Raw genomic sequence first — 25,204 nt, 5'->3', positions numbered from 1 at the left:
TCTTCATATTTTAAATGTGAACCTTCTACAAATATCACTGACTGCTTTGTTATGCTGACATCTAGTGGACATATGTGAAAGTTGCATGTTCAAAAAAATGCACCCACAATCCTCTGTACGTCATAAACATCATAAAACAGCGCCGGATTTTAACAACGTGGATCAAATTATCAAATAAAACACAAGAGAACATTCACTTTAATCAAGACATCAAACACGTTAGCAAATGTGTTTTTTTATATATTTCCTGTTGAACCGGAAGTTTACTTTGAAAGGATCGACAGAACTTTTAAAAAGGTAAAAAGATAAACTAAGGGTTTTGAGACAAAAAAGAGCGAACGTTGCAGCTGGAGTTCATTCGGCGGTTTAGTTTTCTGAATTCCAAACTAAGTTTCTAAAGAGAGTCTACATATATTGTTTTGTTTTCAATCCATTAAATTTCAACGAGGTGAGTGTTTTCTTTTAAAAATAAAAAACCTGAACAGAATCAACGAAAGATGGTGAGTAAGCAATCACTGAACAGTTTGTTCCAGAAAGACTGAATACAACTAAACTACAGTGAGTCAGAGCAAAGGAAAAGTTCACAATTACCTGAGTTTACAGTCCTCACATGAATCAGTGACACGTTCCATTCACCTCACACGTTCACGCGGTTTAAATCAGTCACTGTTTTCAATTTGATGTATTTCAAACTTGCAAATATCATGGTTCAAGTCCTCAAAAATTATTCAATTTTAATTGTTTCATGGAGCAAAAAAACCCAAAAACCCTCATACTGATTCATTAAATATACAAATAGTTGATAACAATATTCAAAATGTATTATGTTCTGCCTGTTGGTCACATGATAATTAAGTGTATGTCACATGTTACATTTCAGCAGGAAATATTGGAAAAACTCTCATGTAAACAAGATTTCCAATATTACTCTACAATACTCAACAGCCATAATTCTTCTATCACCTGTAGAATCACTTGCTGCCACTAGATGTCCCTGTAGATCACAAGCATATGGAAGATGAATTTGAAAGAAAATGAAATTTAGTTAAAAGTAACAAATATTTTCATTTTATTCACTTTTAACAACGTAGATTTTGTTTTATTCTGTTATTTTTTATTTTTGTAACTGAAAAGTTGTATATGACAGAGACATATTATTGAACTATAGAAGGAATTTAAAAAAAAATGAAGTTATATTTTGAGGATTAAGAGATCAGTGGCTCATTTACAGTATATAATGTCATGTGACCCTTTATTGAACTAAACTCTTAAGCATTTTAATTTTAATCACAAAGTTTCAGCAGTGACTTAGATGCAAATATGTCAAATATCAAAATCTGGTTAAAACATGACTTTTAAGACACCATTTATTTCATCGTCGTTAAATTCAGAATGAACCACTTCACAAACAGCAGCCGCTACTTTCAGTGTCAACGTGGCCGTGACAGCATCGATACATTGATTTACATATAATAACCACAGCACACGTTTTCCTCTGAACACCATTTATTGTTCACTCTACACCAGTTGGTCGTTGAACAACTGTCGCCTCCACTCATTTCATATTTTGTAGGATACATTTATGACCAAACACATTTCACACTGCTACAGATTGACAGAACTGCCATATCGAATGTTAAGATATCTATTTACTGTCATGCTGTTGTGTTTTTTATTTTTTTAATCAGTAGTAATGACTCACTGATGTCACTGTTAACTGCTGCTAGTGTGGCCTCTGGCAAAATAATGATAAGAGTATCTGTAAATTGCCAGATGAGCGGGAACGGCATTCCACGGTATCGTCCATCGATGGTTGGAATTTGTACTGTAATTTACAGTTAAGATGGAACCAGACCTTTAATTGTCGGGTACAGTATGAAACAAAATAAGATAGACAGTGTAATATGTTAATACGTTGTAGAAAAGAAAAGAAAAAAATCATAATGCATTGACACCAATCCTCATAGCACAATGTCTTACTTGTACCTATGTTTATTAGTTGTGCAATATTTGATGATCGTAAACCGCTATGATCGTATAGAGATCGTATCTACAGCTTTGTATATCCTTTTGGTTATGAGGATTAGCATAGTCATCCTGTACCTAATAGTATTTTATGGTTACATTGTATATAAAAAAAGAATAAGATGACCTCCGCGGAGTGACATTTCTGTACATGTACGTGTTTTTTTTAGTTTTTTTGTACACAGCTGTAACGTTAGCTTTCACGTTCACATTGTCTTACACTGTCGCTCACCATGTTTTATGGCAACTCCATTGTAGCTTCACTTTGGCAGTCAGATCCAGTGGCGTCGATGGAGGACGCCGTGGCCTCTTTTTGTTCACATGTCGACTCTTAGAGAGTCAAGTCATCCCAAGACCCCGTGTTCCTGCCATGTACGCCCTCAGACGGGCCGTCTTGTGCAGCATAGTTCCTTGTAAATAGTCTTTTATAGTTTGTTTTTGGTGTTAGCGCTTCGGCGACTAACCAACCAACGTTGTGCTAGTTTATAGAACCCCCCCCCCACACACTTTGAACCCCTTCAGTCTGGCTGGTCTGTAAAAGGCCGTTTCACAGTTGAGTCCCATGCGAGCAGTCATGATCGGGGCAAGGCGAGAGAGACGCCAGAGGCTCTGAAGGGTCAGTTAGTGCTGGTCCGTTCACTCCAGCCAGATGCTAGACCAGTGGTTCCCGATACTTCCATCCAAGTCACACTCAAAAAGCTTTTCAAGCTCCTTCCGCTTTGTGCCATATTTGATCATTTTTTATCTGCATCTCATGCAAGACTCTCCATAATCCTTATTATTAGGAAACACTGCACTAGCCCAGACAGACCAGCGGTTTATGGCATGCAGCTGATACGGCTATTTTAGCTATAAAACTTGTCTGTTTTGAAGTATATGCACATTTCTTGCAGCAGAATTCGACAAAATACACTGTAATGAAAGCTGGAAGGTTGATGTGAGTGTAATAAAAGCTTGATGTAACATACATTTAACCAGGAGCATCTGACATTAGCTGTCTTAGCTACAGTTGCTAGCCTGTTGTGGTTTTTAATGGCTGGCTGGGGTAAAGGCCTGTTGTTGCCCTTCAGGGCCCGGGGGCTGTCCTCGACCTTTAGGATCAGGAACCATCTCCCAGGGAGAGGCTTGAACATCCAAAGGCCTTCATAAAAACATGGATGCCAAGATGCAGGTCAGTGAGGAAAGAAGAAAAAGTATCCAAGCCACGGTCTTTCATGTTTACTTAAAGTAGTTAAGACTAAGGTTTTGGTAAGAACAGGCAAAATTGTCATTTTTCTTTAAGAAATGTTCAGTGGAGGATACTTTTTCACTCTTGGATTCACTTGCTCCTCGGCTTCTCCGCTTTTTTCTCCCTCTCTTCCCCTTTCTTCATCCTTTCGCTCTTCTCTTTTCCCTTCACAGGCTGTTCTTGTCCGGTAACTCGGCCTCCGGACTACGGGGAAAATAGACGGTAGCTTTGTGTTCCTCGTAGCGGTCAATGTGCTTGAGGTGTACCACCATGTGCAGAGCGTAGGCTAAGACAAGTAGCAGGATCAAGGATGTCACCAAGCCCATGAGGATGGCCGGCGTCAGGAAAGTGGCGCAGTCGCTGGCTGATGCAAACTTGTTCGACTGCACATTGAAGGCCTGGATCTGGAAGAGCAAAAGAGATGGTGGAAAGATCAGATTAGACTAAATAAAGAGGACAACTGGCTCTTGCTGGGTTTACCAGGCCTAGAGACATCGGGCAGATGAACGGATCGAGATAACTGAGCAGATGGCTGAACAGACAGACTGCCAAACAGACAGTAAACGGACAGACACACTGACTGACAAGCAGCCAAAGAGGCGGAACACAAAAGGAGACTGTTGGCAAGCTAACAAGCACGTGTGCACTCATGAGGTACAAAGATACATCAGTGATTGTGCCAACATTGTAAGAAGACAAAAAGAAGTGGGCTCCATGTGCCAGAGTATACCTGGAAATCAGTGAAAGTGATGTGCCAGTTAGCGGATGTGTCAGTGTGGGAGCTGGGCACTAGCAGGGTGTCATATTTGTGCAGGCTGCTGACGTGCTGGCAATGGTAGGATGAGGTGGCAGGAGCGTAGACCTCGCTGGCGTTGAACGTAGCCTCTTGGGTCCAGTTGTAGTGGATGTGAACGCTGTCTAGTGTGAACCAGTTTTGACCGGCTGCCTCATAAAAGGTGTTGGACATCTGAAGCCTGACAGAAGAGCAACCCAGTTAGCTACATACACACATACAAACCTTCAACCTATAGGCCTTAGTTGTGATTGTATTATTATATGCTGTATGTTGATGTGATGTGTATGACACACTGATACTTTTACACAAATTCATTTCTTAACAGAATTGAACTGAATATTTTTCTATAGAGCTCCGGACATCATGTAACTCATTCCCTATGAGCCGCCATGTTGGCAGGCAAAGATACAGCCAACGCAAACAGGACCGGTGCTGGATTCAACCTGTCAGAGTTTACTGTCACTTTAAATCCACGGAGATCGACCAATATGACGCAAAATTTGACAGACTGAATATATCTGAGCCTTATAATGCCCCCGGCCATGCATTGTACGAGTTTGTAAACAGGTGGAGAGAACATTATTCCAGACCTGCAGTGTCCTGATATCTTCAACTTCCTGATTATTGGTGAATCTCCATGTCCATGATTTACAGAGAGTTAACCACAAAATCTGTTGCTTGTATTTGTTCCCATTGCTCACTGTGAGCACGTTTCATAGCAGTGATTCACTTTCACCGTCCCTCTGAATCTGTGGGGATCTGGTGAAATGTTCTCCGTTAGCCTGTTAGCCTGTCTCCAACACAGCACAGCACAACATCTATCCACCATCTTCACTTTTATGACAAAAACAGCCAGAGAAAGACAAGTTGTCTGATTTATGTGTTGCCAATGGGGGTCGTTACCTTGGTTGTGTGACGTCAGCTATACCGGAGCTCTACTGGCTATTTTCCAGATTCTTATTACATGCAACATATTGTTGATTTAAAGGAATTTAACATAAAGAATCCACAAACATGAGATGTTTGGTAATGATTTGGTCACCCAGCTCGTAACAATTCATCTAAAGCTGTTTTCAGACATGATCTTTGAATAATGTCCAGAAATTTGGGTTTGGACTTTGTTGTTCACATATCATTTAGGTGTCTGGCATGGAAATAGATATTATCTGAAGGAAAAGTTCCAGAGAATGTCTAGCAACATACAGCCATTCCACAATCTTGGAATTTTGACCACGAAAATGTAGTCCGTTTGTCCGTGCATCCAATAAAGTGTCAGCCAAATTTAAAAGGATTACCTCCCAATGTTGGTGAAATATTACATTATATATATATATATATACACATATATAAATATATATATATATGCAATGCTGGTCAGTAAAAATATTTGAATTAAACGTTGCATTTTACCTGATTACTAGACCTCGCAAGTCCTCCACATCTCCGAACTTTAATGAAAGGCTGTTGCAGAAGATACAGTGAAATTATAAAATGAATGTACAGTTCTTATACGTTCTGTAGATATTTCTATGACTTTCTGGGTGAGGTATCAAATTTATGCAGATGACAAACAAACAAACAAGAAGTTGCTCCTCTGATCCAGTTTGACTTACGTAGCTTTGTCCTTGGTGCAGACGGACCCTTTAGTGTCCACGGGTGCAGTGGGGTTGAAGACCTTCTCTGTCAGATCGATGAAGGTGTGATTCCTGTAACGGATTGCCAGGCGCTTTGCCTTGAACAGAATACAGATCTTCCCATTGTAAGACACGCTCAGAGGCCCATAAGGACCCATCAGAGACTGGAGTAGCTTCCTCTTGCTGTGGGACATTCCCGGCTGGTGCCAATTAAAAGGCTGCAAACACAAAGAAAGGAATTCGAAGCTCAGGGTACATCTAAGAGAAAGTTAGACAGCATCCGACAACAAAACACATCACCCAGGAGCCAGGATTTTTACAAAGAGGCGGTCCCCCCTTCTGTGTGTTCTTGCTAAATGCAATTTAAAAAAAAATCTCGTCACAAATTTCATATGAAGTCAATGCAAAGATGCATCAGATGACATGTTAATTGATAATTGATCAGTATCAAGGTTTTACAGACGTTGTGACATTTCTGAACCCAGCCAACATAAGGGTTATATTCGGACTGAAATTATGGGTCCTAAGTGGGTTTATCCACGGTTTCCATGGTGGCCCCACTCATATTTGGCCACATGGGCTTCCCATCCATCCATCTATCATCATCTACTGCTTTATCCTCCACAGAGGGTCGCGAGGGTGCTGTGCCAATCTCAGCTGACATAGGGCGATAGGCGGGTTCCACCCTGGACCGTTCCACATGGGCTTCCCATGTTACTCAAAACATGTGGGACCTGCATAATTTGCCCACTTAGTACCCAGGTAGCCTGGAAGGGGTCTTAAGTGGCCATGGGCATGAAGTGAGTGGGGCCACCATAGAAACCACGTACAAACCTGCTTGGGACCCACATGGACATACTATCTGGGGGACAGATAAAATGATAGTTGTGGTATGTGGACACCTGGAGCAGTATAACAGTTCTACTTTGAGGACTTAGCTGTGGTACAGACTTCAAACTTGGCAGTTGACTTACTAATGGACTTAAAAAATTTGACATTGCTTGGAAATGAAATGCAAGAGATGTCTGTGGAAATGTGACAGATCCAAGCCAGCGTGTCAGTATGGGTTACATTTGGGCTGACAATATGGGTCCCAAGTGGGTTTGTCCACCCGTGTTTGCCCACTTTAAGCTCACCACCACTTTGTAACCTTTCCAAGCTACTTGGTTACTAAGTGGGCATGAGCTTGAAGTGGTAACCACAGAGAAACCCACTTGGGACATTACATTACATTACATGTCATTTAGCAGACGCTTTTATCCAAAGCGACTTACAATGGAATTGAGTACAATCAGCCAGGGGTAGAGTCGAACTTGCGACCATTGCGACCATGATGTCTTTCGCACACAGGGTACCGGACTTAACCACTGAGCCACTCTACCCCCATATTGACCCATATTGTCAGCCCAAATATAAACCTTATGGGGCCCACAAGGAAAGAAGATGCTGGCTGGTATGTGCCTCTCTCACACAGAGCCCACTGCATTCGTTCTGAGTGCTGCACTGGTATGAAACTATTTGCCAAAACATAACATCCAGACCAGGCTGAAACGTGTGTCGCTGCACTGTGTATATAATTACATAGTAACTCAGTTTTGTATCAAACTGATGAAACTGAGTGTCACAAGCTCGTTCTCCGATCGCAAAGTGTCGCAAAGTTATGTGTGAAGTTCATTCTTCCGCCCACCACTGATTCTCAGAGTTAATTGTGTCCTCACTGTAGAAAACAGATGTCTTCTGAACGTGCGTGTAGCACTCGTTGCTGAACCAGAACAGATAGAAAAACTGGCTTTTTAATCTCTTTTGCATTTGGGCTAATCCAGCTCTGCTTTTACAAGACATGGAGTCACGGCCACAACGGCCATGACGGCCATGATGGCCATGACATTATCTCTATTTGAAATAGAAAGACTGATGGAAATGGAATGACAATGTATATGTACATATATATATATATATATATATATATATACAGTATGTATAAATACTGCTGGGAATTATTAATGTAGAATAGCTTGGAGGAGGTTAGTGGGAGGAATCAGTTAATCCTCGATGCATCAGCTGATGCAACATATGGTTTCACTGTGTTTTCAGTCACATGTGTGTGTGTGTGGGGGCGGGGGGGTGGTTGGACCAACATCCAAGGTCAAGTGTGAGGCTCAGTGGTGTGTGTGTGTGTAAACTCGCACTTATATCTTTGTGAGGACATTTCCTGTGGTTCTCATAATGTTAAAGGGCTTCTTTAGGGTTAAGACCCGGTTTTAGGGTTAAGTGTGTGTGTGTGTGTGTGTTCTTGTATTTGTTGGTTTGTTAGGACCAAAACAAACATACGGAAATCAGGACATTTTGACTGCTGCTTTTTGGGGGGGTTAAGACCAGGTTTTAGGGTTCGACACTTAGTTGTGATGGTTAATGTTAGGGTGAAGGACTGGGAAATGGATTATATCGAGGGTGTGTGTGTTTGTGTGTGTGTTTGTGTGTGTGTACCTGCAGTATTCTCCTGAGTGGGCTTTCATCTTCAGGCGTCAGAGTAACCTCTTCACTATCTAAGCCGTAGCCGCCATCTTGACCTGAAAATCAAACATTACCATACCATGAAAAAACGTTTATATCGGTGCACTGTGCATATATGTACAGATATGTACACACACACACACACGGTGCTGCATTGCAGACTTAATCACAAGAGTTGGTGTGATTTCACACTGACGACACACACACAGGGATTTTGTGCCCACGTCTGAGCTCAGGCTCTATTTCCAGGGGTTTTGCGTCATCGCTGTGACTCATCAGCACTTTGTTTCACTGTTTACAAATAACTGCTCAGCCTCATGCACAAACATATGATTTACCATCACACACACACACATTATTAGTCCCATCCTTGTTTCCGACACATCGGCATCAGAATAACAGGTTTGCTTGAATCAGACCTTGTGTCACTCTGCGTTTGTTACTTACTTGATGTGACTCTTGTTGCTTGTTTGGGATTCTCTTTGCTGCGGAGAGAGAGAGAGAGAGGAAGAGAGAGAGAGAGAGCGAAGACTCAATGAGGTCGTGTGAACACAAGGATGTAGGGAAGTGTTTGAGCTTGCCATGTGTTTTTGTGATAAAGCTATTTACACATTAGCATGTTTCACTTGATATTGAAAGTGTCTTTCAATATCTATATCGGGGCGCATGGTCGGTGTAGTTGTTAGCTCTCTTGCCTTTGCAGCAAGACCCGGGTTCAAGCCCCGGTTGGAACAAGGGCCTTTCTTCATGGAGGTCACATGTTCTCCCTGTGTGTGCGGGGGGTTTTACCGGGTTCCTCCCACAGTCCAAAAACTTCCAATATAGAGATTAGGGATTAGGTAAATTGGTCACTCTAAAGTGATCGTAGGTGTGAGAGTGAGAGTGAATGGTTGTTTGTCTCTCTGTATGTGTGGCCCTGTGATGGACTGGTGATCTGTCCAGGGTGGGTGACCCCAACTATCACCCTTCTGCACTTGCATCCACCTCGGCACTCTCACCCTCTGTCAGTCCACTGCTCCTATCCAGTGGAGTTCTGTCCAAGACTTCTTCTATGGAGTTTATTCCTCTCTTGTAAGTCCCTTTAGATAAAAGCATCTGCTAAATGCTTAAATGTGGAGAATAATGTTTTTATTTACAGCGTATGATGAACACAAACGTATATGAACACTCACCATCGCTGAGCAAACAACACACAACCAAGAGCTTCCCTTGCTGTCACAGAGCAATATGTGGTGTATAAGACGTGTCCACACACACATGCAGGACAACACTGTGTGAACTACACAAAAAAGCCAGCAGGTTTGAAAGAAACTGAACCTTGCCAGACTTCCTGGGTACTAAGTTGACATGAGCATGAAGTGGGCACATTCTGCAGGGTTTCAGTCACATGGATCCCAAATGGACAAACCCAGGAAACCATGGACAAAGCTACTCAGACTGAATATAAGCCTTATGCCAATTAAATTGGTAACTTTTCTTTTTAATCTCATCTCCTAATGAATTCTCTAATCTTTGGAGTGGTATTAATGTTAGAGTTTTTGTAATGAATCGACTGAATATCATAGACAGTTTTCCACATGACTGATGTTTGATGTGCGACTGACCTACATACGTACACAGCTACGTCCTTTACGCTCACATGTTGGCCCCGCCTGTCTTGCTCTTGGTCAAACTAAAGCCCCGGCAAAGCCTCGGGACTTTCTTAAAGCTAATCCTGATCCTTTTAACCGTCTAATCAGAGACATAATGCAGCAGCAATGGGCTTACCCAGCGGCGCTGCCATATTGTGTTGGTCCGTACTGTCTGTCATCTACATCCCGGTCTGTCCTTATACCGATCATCTGGGTCTGACATCGCTAATCTCCACACAACAGTCACTTATAATGGGCTTGACGTGACTTTCTTTATGTGTCTTCCCTCCCGTTTGTCTTCATGTCTCACGTGAATTACAGCACAACAAAGCTTCATCTGGAGTGGAATAACGGATGCTGTGCTTTCAGGGGAGACCTTTTCAGAAGACGAAGACGACACTCTGAACATGACCTAAATATTCACTCTAAATTTACACACAAAAACCAGTCAATGGCTACTGTCGTCACTCTGTTTCCCTCTGATGGTGACCCAGACTGTGGTTACCCACGCCTGCCCTACTTAAAGCTAAGATAAGTGACATAAGAAAAATCAGCCTTGATTTAGAGACACAAGAGTGTGTTTCAGCTGCTTAAAATATGTCCACAAGTCCTTTATTTTCTCCCAAATAAAACAACTGAGGCGTCTCTGGAGTCCTGAGTGACGTTTGGGCAGGTGAGACAAGAACAGGTCAAGAAAAGGTGAGCAGACACTGGCTGCAGTCTCAAAGTGCCAGGCGTCATATCAATGCCAGCAGCGTGAGGCAATAATCTGCCTGTCTGGTGCTTTTTCACCTGGGCAATATTGTACAGTTTAGTGCCAGATGGATTAGGATTAGCGGTAAGCACAGAGCCAGTCCATCACAGCCCGAATATGGAGAGTCGTGAACAAGATGAAGAGATTAAGCCATGATGTCAGAACTTGCGGCGTTCTGGGCAGCTGAGGCGCTAATTAATAGATTTGAAGTGACCCGTGGAATTGTGACTGAGCGTGCACCAGTCTGAGGATTAGAACGTCATCAGCCGCGTTTCCACCCGAGTGGAACGCTTTGGTTTGGTACAGGACGGTAGGGGCGGGTCAAAATACCTGTTTAGATATGGATAATTGATACTCACGGGCAAATATCAATGTTGTAATGATCAAATTAAGATGCTCTAAAGTAAACAATCACTGCCAGTTTCACTCACTGGCCGTCACTACTTCATGTCTCCTCATGGTGGCGCTGCTCAAATGAATGAGTGAAACTTGGGCAGAAGTCACCTGACTGAAGACGAGTGACTTTACAGCGGGATAACGTTAAGAGATGCTCATCCATGTTCATGACCTTTGACCTTTCTCTATGTCGTGAAGAAAATCCTGCACTTTTTCACACAGCCAACGAGTAAAGGTACTCTGACCAGGACTTAACCAATCCAAACTGAACCAGACTGTACTAAACCGTACTAAACTGTACCACACTGTACCAGACCGCACTAAACTGAACCAGACCGTACCAAACTGTACCAGACTGTACCAGACCGTACCAAACTGAACCAGACTGTACCAGACCGTAAACAGAGCAAATGTTAAGTTAAATCTTCCACAAAGATAAGAAAAGCCTAACACTGAAATATAAAGTCGCAAAAATATTCTTTGGATATTATAAATTAGATTACATTAGATTAGCCTTGTGTTTTGTATGTATCTATTTATACACATTATTTACACAATTTATTTTAATATAGTTGATATTTATGTTAAAATGTCTAATGGAGAAGAGTAAATAGATTAAACAAGGTTCACATGTTCCTTTCCTTCATGATTAGATGTTTGTTTTTATACGTTTCTGTCGACCATTTTCTTCATTAATCGATGACTTGTACTAAACTGTACCAGATGGTACTAAACTGTACAATGATGAAAACACAGCACTATAGTAACTGAGGAGGTTCCACAGACCAAGTTCAGTCAGTTTGCACTCACATTTGATTAATAGATAATATTAATATTAATAATATTAATTAATAGAGTATTTTATTGGTCCTGTTCTCGAATTGGATATTGAACGTCATGTTTTTCAAATGTTTGGATATAAGTCGGTGGTAAATGCAACATTCGTCCAGGTTGTGTTTTCACCTCATCGTTCATTGGCTCGTACCTGATCAGTAACACTGCTCAGCTATTCAGCCACTGGGGCCTTTCCTGCCAACATGGCGGTGTAAACACTGAGTCATGTGACGTCCGTAGCTCAATCTTAGTGGACGAGCAGTGGACAAGCTGTCAATCAAACCTGCCGTTCCGCTCAATCACGTATGAGTGCTTCGATTGTTAGTGTCACCAGCCGAAATACAAAAAACTAGAGCCTTCAAAACAGCAAATCACAAAGCGGTGGGAGGCGTCACTGCGTGGTAACACTTAGTAAGCAAGTGAATATGAAAGAGCTGCCAAAGGAGTTCTTTCTTTCTTTGGCACGTGTGTGAATACCTGCACGGATACGAGAAACCTCCGTGTAAACACTTCACAGCCACTTCTGCGATTGTTGTAAACAAGCTGCATCTGCAGCCTTAGCTCAACACAACAGCAGCAGCAGCAGCAGCAGCAGCTCCCTCCTTCTCTGCACCTACCCAGACCTCAGCTGGCTGAAAGGAGCCAGGGAAGTAGGTGTGTGTGTGTGTGTGTGTCAGTGCTAACTAAAGCCGTTTGTTCCTGTGCCAGTTTCGCGAGGTCAGCAGCGCAGACAGGATTGCTACTGCTGCCCCGTCATTGGCTCAGCCTGTCACATGGTGCCTGGGTGCTGAACAGACCCTTTATATAATCAAAGTGCTTCCAGAGCCACTCCTAGACCCACGTCGCCACCTTAAATATGAGCAGGCACAAGTGCATCCATACGTTTCCCTGGTGATTATGTTCATCCACAGATGGACGATCATCCTTCATGTGAAGGCGTGGCCTCCTGTCTGCTCCTCAAACTTGTAAACAAGTCCCGTTCTGGGCCTGAGCCTCTGCACCCACACACACGCTGCAAGTGACCCACTTCTGATCTTAGGGATCACAGGGATGTGCTGATACCAGGATCAGGTGTCAGGTATCAGGTCCGGTGCTGCCCTCGTGTACTCGCACTTGTATTCGTAAAACTACTCCACGATTACGTATCTTCATGTGAGCTGAGCAGGTGTGACGCAACGTCAGCAGTTTGGAAACACTTTGAGAAAAGCAATGATGACAAAACTGTAACGTGTGCTCTGTCGAGAGGAGCAGGAGAAGAAAGGCTCTAATACGTAGAAATAAAAGCTGAAATATTTGAATTCTTTGTCTTATTTTCATCTGCTAATACTAAAGTGGCAATGGCTGGATGATGGATGGACGGTATTCTTAAGTACTTAGTACTGGCAAGTACACAAATTGAAGTCACTGTACTTGGACAGCATCAGTTTCTGGACTCGTTTGTATGTGGAAATAAATCAGATATGAATCAGATACGAGATGTCAAAGCAGACCAAACAGAAGTTCTCCTTCATTGATGATGCGGACACGATCACATGACTCTCTTTCCACCTGTGAAAAACTTGGCCTGTTTCTATGCAGATGATATAACGAGCCTTTCCAAACAAAACAATAGAAATAGAAAGAAACTAAAATAAACAAATAACAAAGGGAAACAGAGCAAATGTTAAGTTAAATGTTCCACAAAGATAAGAAAACCCTAACACTGAAATATAAAGTAGCAAAAATATTCTTTGGATATCATAGATTAGATTACATTAGATTAGCCTCGTGTTTTGTATGTATCTATTTATAAACATTATTATTTACACAATTTATTGTAATATAGTTGATATTTATGTTAAAATGTCTTTAATTGGTGTGTGGGCACACACTGTATATATGAATTATAAGTATAAGGAAATGAAACAGTGATTAATGGAGAAGAGTAAATAGATTAAACAAGGTTCACATGTTCAACATAAACCATTATTTACACTATTCATGTAAATTAGGTTACAGTTAAATCTGCTGTGAACTAAACTAATAAATCAATCACCTTCAGTTTGTCCTATGAATGAAAATGAAAACGTGAAGAATAAAATAACACGTATGAACGGTGGCCTCGTGTTTATCGACGACGTATCAGACAAAAGAAGAACGTGAAACCCGGCGATGATCGTGTGTCATCATGTACTTCTTCATGATTTCATAAAGTACATTAATATCACTGTGCCTCATTCATGGATAAATTCCTACAGTAGTTCTGACCATGAACGCAGCACGCCATGTAGCCTGCTAGCGCTGCGTTAGCATTATTTTGTATTCTGTTAAATGTGATTTTTATTATTATTTATTTCAAAGAGAATTTGATTTGATGCACCAAAAATTAACCTTTTTATTTGTTTGGTTTTTTTTAAAGTAAAATGAATATACAGTGTATTGTTACTCACTTGTGTAAAACTTTAAAAATGTAAATTTTCTTTATTTAACTTTGCAGCTTCCAAATATTAGAATTCTCTTAAAAATTGTACGAGAGAACTTTCCTCATCACTTCATTATCAGACGTTTGTTTTTATACGTTTCTGTCGAACATTTCCCTGATTAATCGATTGATCAGTGTTTGTCAAACCTGGAAATGATGATGTCCTCAAATAAAAATGATTCCGTTTTTAATGATTTCTTTGTTTCATGGAGCAAAGAAACCAGAGTAGCTATCTATCTAGTAAATAAGCTACAAGGTAGTAAAAAAGCTAGTACAGGAGAAGGTAGTAAACAAGGTAAATGCTAATAAATAAGCTAGTAGTTAAGTTAGGAGTAAATAAGCTAGTTACTTATAAGCTTGTAGCTTATTTAGTAGCTACGTATGTACTAGCTTAGAGGTCATTCACCAGTTACTTATTTACTAGTTTGTAGCTTAGCAGAGGAACTTGTTTCAGTCATTAAAATAAAACTCTCTGATCATCTTTTGAACTGCAATGAGTCATGGACAACATTTAATGGGATAAACACAACACAACTATTTCTAAAATTAACTGTGAACATAAGTTCCTCGTGAGCATATGGAGCGCGATGAATCAGGTTTGTTGTCAGAAAAAGAACAAGGTAAGAAAATAACATCAGCTCATGCTGACCTGTGTTTTTAATCATGTTGTAAAGCTCTTTGCTGCTCGTTTATCTCACAAAATAAAGCTGAGTGCATGTTTTCTCCTGCTCTCAGCAGCAGCAGCAGCAGTGATATATACGCCGTGAATGGCTGCTCTTGTATAAGCTCATATGTTCAAGTGTGTCAGGGCTGCGACTGGAGACGCTGCAGAGTTACGCACAAAAGTTTAATGCAGAGGAAACGAGACCAGAACCCCGCGAGAAATCAGCATAAAAGCTACTCGTGTCTGAGCGACACACACGCACACACACGCACACACTCTGGAGTACACTGAGCTGTAATGAGATCAGTCCCATGACACATTCAACTCTAAATCCAAGTTATTGTTCATCGCATTCATGTCGTCAGATTAGATTGTGTCATAAATGAAAACATGACAGTTTGTTCACATAAAGAATCGTTTACATCACAAACAATGAAGCGGGTTGTGTCTTTGAGGTTGTTTGTTGTTTTTAATCATTGGTACGGTGAAGAGGATTCTGTTACGTCGTCATCTGTGACACAGATTTAGCTCAATATTATTCACAGTCTTTGACGCCGTGAGTTTATCTAGAGCTGCAGACGCAGCTACGCCAGTAAACAAGCTACGACTAGTGAAAAAATAAACGGGTTAATAACCTATAAGCTAGTACATAGGTTGCTAGTGAGTAAGCTAAAAGCTAGTAAATAACCTATAAACTAGAACATGAGAAGGTAGTAAATTAGCTACATGCTTATTTACTAGGTAACTAGTAAATAAGATACAAGCTAGTAGTTAAGTACAGAGTAAATAAGCTAGTTACTTTACTAGCTGCTTATGTACTAGCTTATAGGTCATTTACCAGTTACTTATTTACTGCCAATAGCTGGTTAATAAGCTATGAGCTAGTAAACTAATTTAACTAATAAACTAACTCATACATAAGTAGCTAGGATGCTATGAGCTAGAAAATAACTACAAGTAAATAAGTGGCTGATAATTAAGCCACAAGCTGCTAAATAAGAAACTAGTAATTAAGCTATGATCTAGCAAATAGGTAGCTTGTAAAAAAGCTACAAGTTAGCAAATAAGTAGCTAATAAATAAGCTAGTAAATAAGTAATAAGCTTCAAGCTATTAAACAAGTAACACGTAAATAAGCTTTAGGCTAACTATGAGCGAAGTTATCAGCTAAATCATCATCAGGTTTCGCGATCCATCCATGTTCCACCACTTTATCCTCCACAGGAGGGTCGCAGGGGTGCTGTAATCTCAGCTGACAGTTCGCAGTCCATCGCACGGCCACTCGTGATCCACTGAGGCGCAAATTAGCATTAGCATGTGCTATAGCAGGCAAAGAAGAATTCTGCTCTGGTTAACGTTCTGTCCCACATGTTATTAGCATTATGTAAACATTTAGCTTCCATTTGCCGCACTGATCAATCTTTTCTTTTCACCAGTTTGTCTGTGGACGTAGATCGTAGCATCGAACGCGCCGCGATACACTTGTCCTGTATTTTTGAAGCTGTCAGTAAAGTTTTCCAAGCTGCTGTATCGTTAGCCGTTAGCCTCCCTCAGAGTACGACAGAGAAACACCGCTAACCGTCACTGACCCAAAATCATACGATGTTTTAGTCTGACAAAAAAATGTCTCCTGGATTTAAAAGTGAAGAAGTTAGCCACCAGAGGGCGACAAACTCTGAACCTTAAAATTTGAAGTTTATCAGGAAAACGTTGCTTCTTTCTTTTGTTTCCAGCGTCCAGTTTCAAACACAAACTCTCTTCATCTTCATCTTCATGTAAAGTTCATGCTCTGACTGTGAGGAGAACAATTCAGCTGAAATGTTTACGTGGATTTTGTTTTTAGTGAGTGTGAGAACTGAATGTCCAGATTTGACCTGCAGGGCTGCGCATATGTGTGTGTGTGTGTGTGTGTGTGTGTGTGTGATGCAGACATCAATGGCTGCATCAGTAAACAAATCAACCCCTTTACTCTCCTCTGCTTCTTTCTCCTTGTTTACCTCCATCCATATCTCCTCTCTCCCTCTCTGTCTGTCTCCCCCTCTCTCTCTGTCTCTCTCTCTCTCTCCTGCAGGCCTTAGAACAACACTGTACTGTAGCGAGACTGTGATCGATGTGTGGCGTCTGATCTGATGCAGTCCTCCCTGAGACTGAGACAAACAAAGCAGCTCCAGGTTTCACAAACAGCCAAGGTGAAGTGGGAGAGACGGGACGGCAGAGAACGAGAACATCAGCATCCTCAGCATCCCTGCACGTCTCCCCTCCTCCCCTCCTCCCTCCTCCCTCCCTCCCTGGATGGATGGATGTCTTTACCTTCTGTCCAGGATCTCAGGCACTTCTTCATAGACGAGTCCCGGCTGCAGCTCCTCGTCAGAGAAGCAGAGGCCGAGTCGGCTGAGGCTCAGAGTGGAGAGCAAGGCGAGGGAGCAGAGGAGGAACGCGTGTGCAGCCATGGAGACAATGAGAGGAGACTGCTGCTGCTGCTGCTGCTGCTCGAACTCCGCTTCATAATCTGCTCTGCTGACTCTCCCAGCTCCTGTGAGCGGCGGCGGCGGCAGCCAATGAGCAGCGAGCAGAGCCAGGCAGCGTGCGTCACAGTCTCCCCGGCTGCTGCACCTTCTCCTCCCCTCCTCTCCTCTTTGTCATCCTCTCCCTCCCTCCCACATCTACTCCTGTGCTCTCTATCTCCTCTTCCTCTCTTTCATGCACACACACACACACACACACACACACGACTGCAGGCAAGCCCTAAGTATAGACAGAGGCTCATTCTTTTTCACAACACATCCCATCATACTTATGCTTCCTACAAATAACAGTGTGTGGACCTGCATACACACACGCACACACGCACACACACACACACAAGCGCACGCACACACACACACACACACACACAAGCGCACGCACACACGCACACACACACACACACACACACCAAGGTGGAGAATCACCCTGAGAATGTCAAGGTCAAGATTGTGCAGGAGGATTTGTATTATAATTATTCATTCATTCATTCATTCATTCAGTGCAGATCAATCTGTCTGTACATATTGTGCACACACGTGCGCACGCACACCCACACTCACACACACGTTTGCTTGCGCTCCATTCATAGTGAGGACGCTCATAGACATAATGCAAACCACTTATCTTAACCTTTACCCTAACCCTAAGACCAGGTCTTAAGCTCCAAAAAAGCCTTTTAAAGATGTAGGACCAGACCAAAAATGTCCTCATTGCCTATGGTTTATAACATTGTTGGTCCACACAAAGGCACAAATACAAGAACACACACACTTTCACACACCACCGTACACACGACATTAACAAAAAGGCCACAATCAATGTTAAAAAAAAACCAGATAAATACATAAATAAAACAGTAATATGAAAGAGTAAAAAATAGGTTAAAATATCAATAAATGGAAAATAAATAAATGAGAACTCAACTAAAAACCGAGTTTGAGCTTTTAAAAATATCAAAATAAAAGTTTACACGTGTGTTTACATGTCGACCAACAACTGATACTGACATGAATGTGGATATTTAGATGAAAATAGAGCTAACTTTGTATCTAATGATAAATGGTTTGTCTCCACATTCTGTCTGCACTCGTATATTTCAAATTTTCTTCCCCAACAATCGCATTTTTCAGGCACGAACAAAACGAGCTGCACCAGTAAACAAGCTAGTAAAAAAAAAGTAACTAGTAAATAAGAAACATCACCTATAAGATAGTACATAGGTAGCTAGTAAATACGCTAAAAGCTAGTAAATAAGAAACTGGAAAATAATCTATAAAATAGTAAATGAGCTACAAGCTAGTAAATAAGTAACTAGTAAATAAGCTATCAACTAGTATAAAAGCTATTAGCTGGTAAATAAGTAAATAAGATATCAAGCTAGTAGTTAAGTAAGAAGTGAATAAGCTAGTTACTTATAGGCTTGTAGCTATATAACATTTACCAGTTACTTATTTACAGCCACTAACTGGTAAATAAGCTACGAGCTAGTAAATGAGAAACTATTAAATAATCTTGCAAATAAGCTAGGAACTAGTAAATAACTGGTAAATAACCTAAAAGCTCGTACATAAGTAGCTAGCAAACTACGAGCTAGTAAATAACTACAAGTAAATAAGTTGCTGCTAAATAAGAAACTAGTAATTAAGCTACATGCTATTAAATTAATAACTAGTAAATAAGCTTTGGGCTAACTCTGAGCTAAGTTATCATCAAAAACATCAGCTGCTACGGAAGTTGGCAAAGTCAGGTTTCGTGATCACTAGCATGTGCTACAGCAGACAAAGATGAATCTGCTCTTGTTAACGTTCTGTCCCACATGTTATTAGCATTATGTAAACATAAAATAAGGGAAATACGTAAAAATGGTGGAAAACAGCTCCGTAATAAAAACTAAGTTGCACCAAATTCCAAGAAACTTGGTGGAAACATGTCTCAGACCACGAGGAACAAAAAAGGCCATTGTGACCTCGGCCTCAGCTCAACAGGAAGTTGGCCATTTATAATCTGGTGTCCATCTTGGCATTTATCGTACCAACGTAAAAATCGTGTCAATTTGTACTCGACACATCAAAGATGAAACATGGCCACGGCAAACATCGGAAATTCGGGTGAATTTCGACCATTCGCTGCATAAGAGACCGACCCTGAACACAACATGACCTCCAAACAGGAAGTGGGCCACCAGAAGCAGGACGTGCAGGGCAACTTCGCTGTACGTTGACCAATGTGCACAAAACGTCACATGTGAGACCTGGCCAGAACACGTCAGCACAGAACACAGGGCATAGCGCCACCTGCTGGTGGGGCGGCTGCGAGGGCCTGCACAAGGCGTTGTAACATTTACTTAGCCTACTTCTTAATCCCAGAGTTTTCCCAAACTTTAAGATAACATTTATGTGTATTAAATAATTTTCTCTTTTACCGATGTTTGGATTTGACAGTTTTCCACTTTTTAAAAGTGGGTCCACGTATACAAAGTTTGGGAAACACATTTATTAGGTTCCCCTTTTTTTATCCCATTTATAATTTGGCTTCTATTTTATATTCGATCTTATTATAAGTACACATATTCTGCTTATTTATCATTACCTTTTGATGTGTATAACACATGACTCTGGGTTACAGTTATGTGAGACATTTTAAAATAAATATTTCTTATTATAATAATAATAATAATAATAATAAGCCATGACTGCCTGACCTACATCTGCACTGTGCTGCCACAGGAGCAGAATGAATGGACTTGATCTGCGGGGGGGGGGTCGTGTGCACTGACGCCCTGCAGCTGAGGAAATTGTCCACTGAAGCTGCAAATATGGACGACAGGAGCAGCTGAGACCCGGTCCAACGCTGACTGACGTCCCCGGTGACTGATCCCGTTTCCTCCCCGTTATTTAGGCTCATGTGCGGGTGATTCAGACGCCCTCGGGCTTCTCTTCATTCATCCTTTCATATCTCCTCTCTTTTCAGAGCGGTTACACAACCAAATGTTGTGCCCTACCATCTCAGCGGATTTCCACATGGATGAAATGTGAGGTACTGACTCACTTCTGACTCCTTTTCTGTCATAAATCAAACACCAAAATGCAGAGGTGTCAAAGTCGAGGCTCGTGTTTTTCAGAGCGGTACGGAGGCTTTTCAGCATGTGGAAGAGGGCGGAGCAACAGTTCAGCTATTATTTCAATTTGACATGCCCAATGTCATTTTATGACTTAATATGACCCATTTCTCACAGGAAGCTGAAGTTTAAACCGCTCACTCTCCCAGACCAAAGCCCACAGAGAAAATCATGAAAATCATGAATCTCTGACAAATCAAATATGCAGATCCTCCGCTGTGGCGCCCCCTAGAGAGGGAGAAGTCTTTTTTAATTCAAACCTGTCATGTGACTTTGTCAGAGTTGAGACGATTAATGAGAGAAAGTTTTAGTAGAAATGGAAACAAGTTCATCGCTGACAAAGAAATCCACTGATATGTAACATACAATAATACACTTAATAAATTTAATTGATTTGATATTGATGTAATCAGATTTGTCAATCGTGCGGTCGTTGCGATCTTCACAGAGGTCTCACGCAGAAAAACGGTTGTTGGAGGCTGCAGTCGGCGGCGTGCAGACGACCTGCGACACATGAAATCCACGCGTGAGTCACTGATTTATGTTGGGAAAAAAACTTAACCTTAAATATTTCAAATACGTAAAAATGACAAGAGAAGTGTACAAACATTTGGAGATTGTCACCCTGGATTTCCACTGGACGCGGAACGGCCGCGGAACGGCCGCGGCGCGGTTCTGCTTCGTCCTCTCCCAAACGTCAATCCCCACCGGGCGCGTTACGGCAGCGGCGCGGAGCCTTTGGAGCCAGCGGTATTCACGGAAGATCGCGCGATAATCTCGAACGGACGCGAGATCCCGCGATAGACTGTGTGTATAAAGGAAACAACAACAACACAGCTTCTTTAATTTCTCCACTTCCATAATCAGTCTCTCGTCGTCCATTGTCTCCGAGACCCTCGGATCAAATGACTGTTGACCTGGGAGCACCGGTTATGACGTAACGTTGAGGTGAAGTTGTGACCTGCGTATTGTGTTTTATTTTGAAAGGGGGGCGGAAGTGTTTTACTTTGATACTGTGTCGGACTTCCTGTCTTGTGCGATCTGCTTCGTTGAAATTTACGAGGTTCAGCAGCGGCAACGGAAAAAATAGAACTGATTCCTATCGATAGCGCTGCGGCGCGGCGAGCCGCTTCTGGGCCGCTGCTGATCCGCGCCGCAGCGCGGCCGGTGGGAATGCTCACATTGATTAGAATGGAAGCGATTTGCAACGGCTGCCGTTCCGCGGCCGTTCCGCGGCCGTTCCGCGTCCAGTGGAAATCCAGGGTTAGAAATGAATCAGCCTCATGTTGCCGAAAAGTACCAGAAAAAATTTCATCCAAAGGTTTTTTGTGTGTGTTTTTCTGATACTTTAGTTTATTTTTATTGAAAATACTAAAACAAAATAAATGCACCTCAGACACAAAATGTAGAGGACAGACAATTAGTGTTGTTCAATAACTAGTTAGTAAACTAAAGTAATGTAATGTTTCGGTTTTATTTGTGTTCATTTATCAGTGAAGAAAATGGCATCAAATTCCCGACAAACATGAGCCAAAATGTTACTTTTTAAATCCAAAGAAATGTTTCCACTGAAAATGTGTGCGTTACATTCATCACCTTAAGTACATAAATGTACCACTTATTGACTAAATGTTTTCATCCTTCTTTTTGAGGCCCTGGTTTCACATATACTGTATATATACTGTATGTATATATATATACGCAGCCTATGTGTGTATATATGCATATATACATTAAAAATAAATACTAAAATAATAATTATTATAATTTTTTATTTAATAATGCCTCAAATCTCTGATGTTTGAGAAACTATGGTCGGTTCGTTGTTCATTGAGGCTTTTGTGTTGTTTATATAAATATAAACTATAAACAGTGCAGCATCATTCATAAATGTATTAAAGGAGAAACTTGTGTTGGCATCGATCTGTGGATCTCGACTTTTAAAAACCAAGTCATTTTAAGCAGCCGGCGGTCAGAATTTACCGTTGGTGCCCAGCGCCAGGCATTGGTGGTTCTGGTGATGGTTGTAGGGCTGGTGCTCGGACCACTCGTTAACACAGAACTCGGAATCATCGCTCCACATCCACGTTCCTTCCTGCGAGACAAAAAGTCCTCAGAGATCTCAGCGCTCGCACACATCACCGTGACGACCACAATAAAAACAGAATAAAGCCTCAGTAATAATCAGATTAAACACTCATGCATCACTTACTCTGTCAGAGAAACTGCCCCCGAGCCAAACCTGCATGTGATGACCAGTCAGACACACGGTCATGTCATACAAGGCTGTGAGAGTTCTCTCGTCAGGGTACGAGGCCAGGCGTCCACTTCTGGAAACACATACGCTCTAAAGGGTGAGAGAGAAAATCAGTGATTTTAACATCACACATCCACTGCTGCCTCCATCACTAAGTTCTAATGTCTTATTTTGTCACTTCGGCTTTTAAAAAGTGACACAAAGTGACCACACGAGGCAGCAGAGGACCAGCAGCTCCTGTGTCCCCGCCAGCTAAAATCACTGATTTTCTCTCTGGACTTTGGTGTGGGAGAGTGAGTGGTTTACAAACTTCAGTTTCTTGTCAGAAAAGGCTGTTTCACTGATGAGCCTCAGCAGCAGGGGGCGCTCACACTCATACAACCACAGGAGTTTAGGAGGAGGAGTTTAGCTCTCAGCCATGTGAGTTATAATGAGCTGCTTTAAAGGTTCAGTTTAGGGTTAGTCTGCTTTTTAATGACGCACCTCTGCTTGTGTCCAGAACTTCTCTTTGTGTGAAAAGAAAAAACAGTTCCTGCCAAGTTTAGTCCAACCACTCGGGCAGCGGTGACATTTTTCAGGGCAGTCAGGAGCTAGATGTTGATGACAGAACACAACGATGTATGTATTTATGCATGTACAGTGTAGGTATGTTGATCACATGTTTAAACTTAACGCTTACAAAGTGTCATCTACACATCTACAGCCATCCAAAAATACCAACCTTGACTTTGCACCTGTGGGAAACAAGAAAAAGAAAAAACTTTAGGAAAAAGATCTTCTGAAACGTTTGTAGCTTAAGTTCAATGTCACAGACTTTAGGGGTGGGGCTTTCCTCAGAGGCGGGGCCTTCATAGACTGCACAGATCTTCATGACATACTCATCAAAGTCGTCTGTGTCACCTTCTTTGCCGTCATCCTGTCAGGATTGATGGATATTCTGAGGTTACACACTGACCTAACATGTCTAAATACTGAGGTTCATTTAAAAATGACCTTGTTTTCTTCGACAAGCTCTTCGATTCTCCCAGGATTTCCTTCAAGCAGCGGGCAATGGTCTCCCGACTGTCTTCCGTTTGTTTCTGTTTATACAGACGGTGATGTTTAGTGAAAACAACCGTACACAACTGTAAACTCACTCGCAGATAACAATGTTACAGTGGAACTTTACCGAACTGAGTGAGTCGAGCTCGGAATTCGTCTTCGTTCCTGCGACAAAACCTTTGGTCCCAAACTTGACAAACTGTGACAAAAACCAAACATACTGTATGTCTTATTTTGTTTGCACTTGTTTCTTTTCAGTGTCGAGTATTTTCCGGAGTCACAAAGAAAACCTTAGTGTAGATGTCTCAGCATTCACACACTGTAGTTTATATTCATGTTACTTACCAACACTTCACAGTTCAAACAGAGGAACACCAACAAATAAAGGTGTGATGTCATCTGTTCAAAACAATAATAGTGAAATAAAATAAATAATAATACAAATATATAAAATCATTTTTAAATACAGATATAATAACTTGTAATTTATATATAAATAAACAGTATATATTATAAAAATATTTAAATATTTAAAAAAAATTATAATTTGTTTTCAAATTGTTCAGCGACGATATTCATTTCAATACTTATGACTTATGACCGGGGTAAAAAATCTAACACAGCTATTAATTCAACATGCTGTTGCTTTAAAGCCAAAGCTAGACCAGAAAAAGACAAAACATGATTTTCACATTGATGTCGCTGACCAAATAACAGAATTCAGAAACTTGCAGCTCAACAAGTGAGAACAAACACATGCGTCAACATTACCTACAACTTTGTTAAATGGAATCTTTTTTGTAAGCATTGAAGAATATTAGTGAAAAATAGGTTGTGGTGTTCCACAAGGCTCCACTCAGGGCCCTACTCTTTTTTGAACTTTGGACACGACACCAGACGTTGATGCAGTTTTAAAATCTTATCGTACCAACACGTTTTGTTTTTTTAGGCATCAAGAAAATTATTGTTCTAAAAATATGAGAGAATAAATTGTGGTGTTCCCAAGGCTACATTTTGGGCCCCAAACCTTTTAACCCTTTACATACTGACACTTACCATGGTGCGATGATCAGCTGAGGTTGCACTTTAACCCTCTCATGACGCTCGGACTTGTCACACATCTTCCCCTCAAAGGACATTGTTGAATTATTATAATGACTTTTGTTCATAATCTATTGACACAAACCAGTTTAGGAACCAGAATGTTCTTCAAACACTGTCAAAACTAAATAACTTCTAACAGGGTCATTAACTCATGGTTTCTGGACTCATTTCACTTCATTTCAGATCAAAGCAAAAACAAATTATTTTATTTTGCGTAGTTAA

The 25,204-nt window shown here is 41.3% G+C and overlaps 1 protein-coding gene across 1 annotated transcript; it reads right to left on the bottom strand.

The window, feature by feature from the left end:
* Positions 1–1,427: 1,427 nt before the first annotated feature.
* On the bottom strand, positions 1,428–17,399 carry atp6ap1lb (ATPase H+ transporting accessory protein 1 like b). Its single transcript, XM_058644048.1, has 7 exons — positions 17,247–17,399; positions 8,645–8,682; positions 8,171–8,253; positions 5,663–5,901; positions 5,460–5,510; positions 3,984–4,227; positions 1,428–3,657 (listed from the first exon to the last, which is right to left on the bottom strand). The coding sequence occupies exons 1-7, from the start codon at positions 17,384–17,386 to the stop codon at positions 3,421–3,423; spliced, it is 1,032 nt and encodes a 343-aa protein (XP_058500031.1). The 5' UTR covers positions 17,387–17,399; the 3' UTR covers positions 1,428–3,420.
* Between the last annotated feature and the right edge of the window lie 7,805 nt (positions 17,400–25,204).

The sequence above is a fragment of the Solea solea genome, chromosome 11 (assembly GCF_958295425.1).
Source record: "Solea solea chromosome 11, fSolSol10.1, whole genome shotgun sequence".
NCBI classification, from domain to species: Eukaryota; Metazoa; Chordata; class Actinopteri; order Pleuronectiformes; family Soleidae; genus Solea; species Solea solea.
Note: the sequence above shows the minus strand (reverse complement) of the source record. Positions and strands in the feature narration are given on the sequence as shown.